The sequence below is a fragment of the Octopus bimaculoides genome, chromosome 13 (genome assembly GCF_046866305.1).
Source record: "Octopus bimaculoides isolate indiv1 chromosome 13, ASM4686630v1, whole genome shotgun sequence".
Classification (NCBI taxonomy): Eukaryota; Metazoa; Mollusca; class Cephalopoda; order Octopoda; family Octopodidae; genus Octopus; species Octopus bimaculoides.
The window spans coordinates 62,711,268-62,720,712 of NC_142940.1; the positions used below are offsets into that span (position 1 = coordinate 62,711,268).

The following is a 9,445-nucleotide window of genomic DNA, read 5'->3' on the forward strand; positions in this document are numbered from 1 at the left end:
CTGGTTGACGGAAGCTAAAAGGAGTCCGTCATTTATATCCATAGGGCTACCCAAAAGAAACCAGAATTTTGCAATATTATTTTATTTACTTAGTTTTACATATTTACACTTTTATCGCCTTCAAAGTATTCTCCATTTGAAGCTATGCATCAGTCCAGATGTGTTTTCCTCTGTTGCTAATTAATGCCTTTTTGATGTCTCCATCGTCTTTTTCTTCACCTCTTCCACATCTGCAAATTCTGTAGCACCAGCTTTCATCACCAGAGATGACATTTGAAAAAAAGGGTCTGGATCAACTTCTAATTGTTCTTTCAGTTCATGTTGTGCATTCAGTCGTGACTGCTTTTGATCTTCTGTCAATAAGCAAGACATAAAATTTTGCTGCAACTCTTTTCATTCGCAATTCCTCATTCAAAAATGGTTGGCAGGAGTTCCAGGACACACCAGTCATATCAACAAGTTCAGCAATTGTTCGTTGATGTCTGTAAAAGTAAATGACAATGATGAGGCATGGCTGTATGGTAGGAAGTTTGCCTCCCAACCTTATAGTTCCAGGTTCATTCCCACTGCATAACACAGAAGGGGCCCAGCTGACAAAAGCCTTGTGAGTAGGAGAAAACTGAAAGAAGCCTGTTGTGTGTGTGCGTATGTGTGTGTGTGTGTGTCACCACCGCTTGACAACCAGTGTTAGTTTGTTTACGTCCCCATCACTTAGCAATTTGGGAAAAAAGACTGATAGAATAAGTTCCAGGCTATAAAAAAAAAAATTGCAGTCAATTTATTCGACTAAAACATTCAATATGGTGCCCCAGAATGGCCGCAGTCCAGAGAATGAAACAAGTAAATAGTATGAGATAAAAGATAATACCTTTACTTTCTACTTGTTTCAGTCATTGGACAGCGGGCTCGAAGGGTTAACAAAATTAATGTGGCAACCTCACACAATTATTTTAATTAAGACTAAATCTATAGACAGGACAATGCTAAACAAAACAAAGGAATGAGTTAAAAGCAAATGGAATGTTTTTGGTAGTTGATAATCAAAAGCGATGATAGTTTCGGTGATGTTTAGGTGAGTGTAGTGCTAATAACACTGTTTTCGGCATTATTCATGTCTATCAGTAAAACAGTTTTGCGTCTCTTTCATTGCAGTGAAGAAACGTAGAGCACGAGATGGTGAATGAAGAGACAATAGAACAATTAACAATATAATAAAAAGGTTTTATTTATGATGATACTTGGTTTCACAATTCCTGTCATTCAGCTTAGCAGCCGCTGATTTAGTTGTAGTTTAGTAATGGAAGGTTAAGGGCTTCCTTGATGCCTGCCAGAGAACAGTGTAAAAGTGCTTCGTGGAGGAGTGAGGTATTGTCATGTAGAAGGTCTGAGCTCAACTCGCTAACAAAGTGAAACTAACTGTTTAAGTACGAGTTTTACTATGCATGCGCAACTCGAGGGGCTTCCGGTGGTAAAGTCCCCTGCGCATGCGCAAAATAGTACTTCCTCAATGGCAGCTATAATTTCGCGCCACTACAAGCTTAAAATCTATTCAGCACTTACAAAACATAAAGTGATGGCAGAAGAATACACTAATGTAAGCAAAAAAACCCCTCTGAAATTCACACCCACAATGCTGCAACGCCACCTCAAGAATAAGGGCAACTATGCATCTCCTTGCACATCACTAGCGTCAGGGGTGAAAGTAAAACCTTCCGTGACTCGCTCCGGGCATTGAAAGACACCCTCATTCATACATTATGACAAGGCACAATAAACATTTTATATTGTTAGAAATATTTTCTCATGAACATTTTTATGAATATGAACCCCCTCCTCCCACATTCAGTTATTATTTAACTGAACGTTTTATTACAAACTGCTATTATTTGTCTTGACTGGTTGGTGTAGCTTTGCAAACGGTCATGTCATACGTCTGTGCATTCAATCATGTTATACTATATAAATTGTATGTTGCCATTTTTATACTGTGATAACCCTATATGTTCGAATTGTTTGTTTTGACAGGATCAATTGTGACTGACATGTCTATTTATACCAGAATAAAATGACATTTTATAGAAATGTCTTTTCGTTAATCTTTTCCGTATCTCTGGAACTATCAACTTTTTATTGGTTCAGGTTACAGCGTGCGTGTAGTATAACTAAAAGAAAATATATTTGGTATTTTACACTTATAAAGCATTCACACATTTCTGTAGATTAACTGCTAGGATTACATCGTGGCTTGGTACATAATATATAAGCTTATTAAAAAAATTTATCCTCATTGCTTAGCAAAAGAAAGATTAAAAATGGTGTCAAGTGCTATACGATTATTGCTCTGAATAAAACACATTTCACTGATGTCAGGCGTGGTCCCGGGAACTTTTCGAAGGGGGGGGGGGGCACAAGGTCAGGAGGGAATACAATTCCAGGAGAAAAGGGCATAATAACATTATTTAGAAGGGTGCACTTCTTTTGTTGAGTGGGGAATGTGCTCCTCAAGCCCCCACCCCGGATCCGCCCCTGGATGTTGTCGTCAATTTGCATATTGGAGATATAACAACATCAGTGAATTTGCAGGATGCAGGGGGAAATATCTCATAGTATTTAGCAAGACTGTTAGCTAAAACTGACCTGGTCTTTCATCTTTCCGGTATCAATAAAGTAAACATTCACACACAACAGTCACTCTGTAGTATGTCGGTATTAGCATTAGTTAACACACATTTTAAATCTTAAGGTAGGCACAAACGACGCTGTAAGTCTACAGCTTTATTCGGTTTGTGATTAGCCGAATAAATAGGTGCACCTATGCTATGTCCGATTGTCACTTATATAATGTGGCTGCAACCATGTTTAATTGAATTCCTTTACTTCGTTTCTCGAAGGATTACCGGCTTGTAGTTAGGTCCTATCGCATTTGCTACACAAGAACCATTCTTCTTCCATGTGCACAAGCAGTATCAACCAAACTCAATGCCGTCATCTCCCATATTTTCTACAAGCATTTCTATTAAGTTCCTTTCTATATACTCAAAGTACATCTGATGTATTCATGCATTCATTTACACTATTGACGTCTCTATAAAACACAATTTACTTCTTTACAGATCTTGCCTTTCATCCTTTAGGGGTCGATAAAATAAGTACCAGTTGAGCATTGGGGTCGATACAATCGACTTAGCCCCCACCCCCTCGAAATTGCTGGCCCTGTGTCAAAATTTGAAGCCAATATTCTCCAAAAGCGGCGAGCTGGGTGAGTTGTTAACATGTTGGACAAAATGCTTAGCAGCATTTTTTTCTGGCTTTATGTTCTGTGTTCAAGTTCCACCAAGGTTGACTTTGCTTTTCATCATTTTGGAATCGCTGAAATAAATACCAGTAAAGCACTGGTATCAATGTAATCGATTAGCCCATCCTCCCCACAGACTTCAGGCTTTGTGCCTATAGTAGAAAGGATTATTAATATCTATTAATCCAATTTAATCGGTTCAAATATGTTGTAGTGCATCCGAGCACTACATACAAGTTCATTATGTATCAAACCAACACTATTTTATTCTTCTTCTGTCTACCACGAGCTATCCTTTCACTCACCTCCTTCTGATCATCCATGTTTTTTCTCTTCAGATAATTAAAAGAAGTTGAAGTTGAAATTTCAGGCAGAAGGCCTGAAATTTATGGGGGCGGGCGTAAGTCGGCTCCGGAAGGACGAAGGGCAAAGTTGACCTCGGCGGAATTTCAACTTGGAATGTAAAACCGGATGAAATGTCGCAAAGCATTTTGTCCGGCATACTCACTGCCTCGCTGAACATATAAATTGGAAAGACCTCATTCGCCAGGAAGCACAAATCAATGTCTGTGGGAGCTATACCACTTTTTCTTTCTTCTTGGACTAAATTTAAAGAATTGAAATACTGGTAATATATTAGAATTCAGTAAATCCAAAACACATTCTTGTAATTAAGAAAAAAAATGTATTATTAAATCTGTATCTTCTATATTTAATTTTGTCTTTAGACTTGGCTTATTTTAATCAGTACCTCCTTTTTTCTCTCCGGAAGCAAATAAATACAAGTAATATACTTGTGTTCACCCCCCCCACAAAAAAAAAAGAATTAGCAAATTTGTATATTTTAAACTTAATTTAGTCTTTAAACTTGTCCTATACAAGGAAGTAATTTACTGCGAAACATACCTAAAGACCAGGTGTTAAGAAACTATTTAAGTAGCAGTGTGGAGTGACTTCCCTTGTTACTGCCGCTCTCCACCTAAAGCTGTCATTTACAGGTTAATGTTGTTATTAAACAGTTATATATATATACATATATACAAATAAGGTGTATATATATGTATATATTTATATGAATATAATCTCACACGCTGTGGCAAACACTGTCTATTTATTTATTTATATATACATGTAGCTATATATTTCCCTCTTCACTTTCGAAAGACTTTTTTCTCCCCCACCCAGTTTGTCGGTGTCGTCTAAAGAAACACTCATGGATCCTCGAGAGAATTCCGATTTATACGATGGTGGAACTGTTAGTGTATCTACTGGGGCCAGTCGGTCTACCACTGGTGCCAGTAGTGAATCAGTGTCCACTTCGGACCGTTCCATGCCTCAACAGTCTCCAAGTACCAGTTCAAAAGAGAGTGCTGGCTCGCCTTCCAAATCACTCTGTTCCTCGACATCGACATCTTCGGAAAATGTCCCGGCAGCGACCACCGTCAACGTTGCTCACAGCGCTGTTTTATCAACTTCGGAACCTGCCACTGTCAAGGTAAGTGACATCTATATATACATACAACACACACACACACGTAAATGGGTATTTTTTCTGACTCCTCGGGCAACTACGTATATACTCCAGAGGGTAACAAATTCAAAGAATCTATGTCTGTCACTAAGAATGAAGAACTCCAAGAATAAACCTTACAGTATAGAAACATTTAATCCATAATTGTTAATTTGACAAATATATTTTCTCGAACTAACGGTTGTGGATTATATATATATATATATATATATAATGTATGTATATATATATATATATATACACACACACACACACACAGATGCACATCGTAACATTGACTTGTTCCATAGACAATTATATTAAGAAAGTGTATAAAGTTATTAACATTTTATCTTTGTATAATTCATTTAGGAAGTATATCCATATCGTGGCATCACGTATAAATTTGTGTACGCAAGCATAGACATAATGTATAAACCGTATAAACACACGCGCGCGTGTATGTGTGTGAAATAAACATGTGTGCGCTCCTCCCTCTGTTCAAAATTTCAAGTTTCATTTTGTAGATACACGTACAATGTGTCAACTCACGTACACACACACACACACACACACACACATCAGACATCATACAGTCTGCCCTTCACTCTGAGAGAAAAACAGTTTCTAGTCGAAGTAATAACTCCTAAACATTTTTTCCCATCGTATTTTCCCTCTAGCAACTATGCTTGAGGGTCACCTACCTCTGCTGTGATGTGTGTGTGTGTGTGTGTGTGTATGGGTCGGTCTGGAATTCCATCTCTAAATGTGCTAAATTAGCTACAAGAGCTTGGTCATCTGTATATAGACGGAGGACTATAATAAACAGGAGGAAGATGAGGAGTGAGCCTTTTGTGCCCCCACCCCTGTTGGCTAAATTCATCTCTGTAGTCATTTCTTGCAGACTGCACTGCTGTACATATTTTGCACAACCCTTGTTAGCCGTTCAGCTGTCAATAATTTTTTTTGTGATCACCAGATTACAGATTCTGGAATCCTATCAAAAGCCTTCTCCAGGACAATGAATGCCAAGTACAATGGCTTATTGCTAGCCAAGTACTTCTGCAATTGTTTCAGTAGGAAGAGTGTTTCAGTAAACTTTGGTATAGTTTAAAACTCCAGTATTTTGAGGCTTTTTTGCAAATTTGTTGTTACTTGGCGCAGTGCATCCCACCCAATGTTATCGTTACAAACGAAGGCCTTCTAACCAGAATACAAGGGCTGCAAGTTCCTCAGTTTACCATTTTCTCCACATTTTTTTTAGACTAGACATGGACAGTTGAGCCTTGCAACACTGAACAATTTTTGTTCCCTGCGCCAAAGAATAAACCCCAAGACTGTTGTGTTTGCACTGGAATTGCAATTTTTATTGTAAAGCTCCACTAATATTCCTTACTTTTGGATACATACCAATTCTGGTGGCCTTTGGTATGGTTGTCAGGACACTATGATTTTGAGGCCTGTATTATAATTCTAATATCTCGTTAAAGGCGTGAATATCATAAATTCCTTTTTAGTCATGTCACTAAAAAAAAAGGGAAAAGTCAGTGACTTTGTAAACTAACAACGAGGTGAGGTGGCAGAGATGTTAGCAATGTCAGATAAAATAAATACATAGCAGCATATTCCTTTCAGCTCTTTACAAAAAAATAAACGTCTCTAAGAGCCAGCACTTAGCTTTAATTTTATGGTATCAAATATTTTAAATGTGGTGTTGATTATCCTTAAATTTTGGGGTATTGAATTTGTTGAATTGGTAGTGTTTCTGAGTAAATTCCTTACATATTCTACAAGTAGTTGACTTAGTTTTGCAGCCCAGTGGGAGTTGATTAACCCATAAAGCATGACGGGCCACAATCGTGGCTGTGAGGCACAGATCGACAGGCCATGATTGTGGCTCAGATAGGTGCATTTAATTTATGGGTGTTTGTTGGGGGTCTAGTGTCACTTACATGCTCCAATAAACCCCCAGAATGCAAGAGTGCTAATAGTTCAACTAATGACTTTTCAGATGATGTAAAACTTGCCACCATTATATACTAAGAAGATAGTTTAACTATTGTTTTGCTTTTTATGTGTGTTTGGTAGTATCATCATCATCATCATCATCATCATCATGATCGTCATTTAACGTCCGCTTTCCATGCTGGCATGGGTTGGATGGTTCAACTGAGGACTGACGAGCCAGAAGGCTGCACCAGGCTCCAATCTGATCTGGCAGAGTTTCTACCGCTGGATGCCCTTCCTAACGCCAACCACTCTGAGAGTGTTGTGGGTGCTTTTACGTGCCACCGGCACGAGGGCCAGTCAGGTAATACTGGCAACGACCATGCTCAAAAGGTGTTTTTTACGTGTCACCTCCATGGGAGCCAGTCTGGCAGCAATGGCGATGACCACGCTCGAATGTTGTTTTTCATGTGCCACTAAAAGTAAAAAAAATAAAATTATTGAGAAAAAACCCCCATAAAAATTGATGTCCAGAGAATGATTATAAAGATAGTGATAATGATGATGATGCTTCTGTTAAGAATTGTTTTTCATTATCCCTGTCACTCTCTGAGTATTGATTTTATCAGCCCAGATATGGCATTGAGTCCTGAATAGAATGTCAGACTTTAAGCCGTAGTAACATTGATAGTTCAGCTTATTTTTAGTTGGCTTATTTCTGGTGAGCCAGGAAATGATGATACACACCAGTCAAATATTAAGGATGGTTACATTAATTATAACTTTTAAATTGACTACACTGAAGGATTGTCATCTGGTGCCAAACTTAATCATCATCATCATCATTGATAATGTTTAGTTTATGCCTTTCCAGTGACAGTTGTAAGTTTTGTCTCAGGTATCAGGTGCCACTTGGTAAGTTATGGGAAACATGCAAAATTCAGAGGAAGTTACAATAATGATGGAATCTAAAAACAGAAACAATTCCTATCATAGTAGGTGCCTTAGGTATAATAAAAAAATATTCAGACAAATACATAACAAAAACACCAGGACTTACAAATATATATAACATACAGAAAATTGCACTACTGGGTACTGCACACATTCTACGCAAAACACTTTCAATACAGTAAACATAAGAGCACCACAGCACATACCCAAGGCGCACAGAGCTGTGCTCGGTAGTGAAGTGAAAGCACGTTATAAAAATAAAACTACTGAATAATAATAATAATAATAATAGTGATAATAATAAATATAATAATGGTTTCAAATTTGGCCACAAGGGCAGCCATTTTGAGGGAGAAAATGAGTCGTTTACATCAACCCCAGTGTTTTACTGGTATTTAATTTATTGACCCTGAAAAGATGAAAGGTCAAGTCAACCTCGGCGGAATTTGAATTCAGAACATAGCAGCAGATGAAATACTGCCAAGCATTTCATCCGGTGTGCTAACGAGTCTGCCAGCTCGCTGCCTTAATAATAATAATGATAATAATAATGATGATGATGATGATGATGTTTCAGATTTTGGCATAAAGCCAGCAGTTTTTAAGGGAAGGGTTTAACCAACCCCATTAACCCCAGTCAACCCTGAAAGGATGAAATAAAGTGTGTTGCTCTAGAACACGATCCACCACTAGGAATTGAACACACGGCCTTATGAGAGTGAGCTGAATACCCTAACCACTAAGCCATGTGCCTTCTCAAATATATATACCTTTATTAGATAGTCCCAAACAAGGCAAGAAACCCTTCAGCGTAAGGGATTATGAAGCTGGAGGGATTAAGAGGAAAGGAATGAATTTATTTCAAAAGAAGGAGAGAAACAATGAGATACATATGCAATGGGCTTCTTTAAGTTTCCATATACCAAAACTACTCATAAAGCTTTGGTTGGCCCAAGGCTATGGTAGAAGCCATTCACCCAAAGTGCCATGGAATGGGACTGAACCTAAAACCATGTGGTTGGGAAGCAAATTTCTTACCATACAGTTAATCATATATGAGTATATATATATATATATATATGTGTGTGTGTGTGTGTGTGCCGCCTGACTGGCCTCCGTGCCAGTGGCACATAGAAAGCACCATTTGAACGTGGTTGTTACCAGTGCCACCTGACTGGCTCCCATGCTGGTGACATGTAAAAAGCACCCACTACACTCTCTGAGTGGTTGGCATTAGCAAGGGCATCCAGCTGTAGAAATATTACCAGATCAGATTGGAGCACGGTACAACCTTCTGGTTTGCCAGTCCTCAGTCAAACCGTCCATCGCATGCCAGCATAGAAAGCGGACATTAAACGATGACAATAATGATTATATATATATATATATATATGTATATATGTATATATAGTCAAACTTATATGAACTCATGTTATGTAGAGTCAAGCAGATATAGTTATGTAGGTTACTATTATACAGAATCTGAAAAGCATTCATAACAAAACAGATTTTTTGAAATGTCTTTGTTTTGCCACTGTAACAATTAAAATAGATAATTAACATCATAAATTAGTCTTTCTATTGACATCTGGTTATGAAATGGAAGAGATAAGATATCCAGTCATATATATATATTTAGCCATATGTAATTAATTAATTGGTTCATTCTATAAAGGAGACACTTTTAGTTCTTCTGTATTTTTGTAGATTCATTCTTTGTTTGATAAATTAGGCCCACA

At 37.8% G+C, this 9,445-nt stretch overlaps 1 protein-coding gene across 1 annotated transcript in view; it reads left to right on the forward strand.

Annotated features, from left to right (window-relative positions):
- Positions 1-3,525: 3,525 nt before the first annotated feature.
- The window catches only part of LOC106881300 (phosphatidylinositol-3,5-bisphosphate 3-phosphatase MTMR2), a 53,900-nt gene continuing 47,980 nt past the window's right edge, over positions 3,526-9,445 (forward strand). The window contains exon 1 of the mRNA XM_089361968.1: positions 3,526-4,790. Within this exon, the coding sequence (XP_089218094.1) occupies positions 4,509-4,790 (282 nt within the window). The 5' untranslated portion in view covers positions 3,526-4,508. The remainder of the gene's footprint in view (positions 4,791-9,445) is intronic.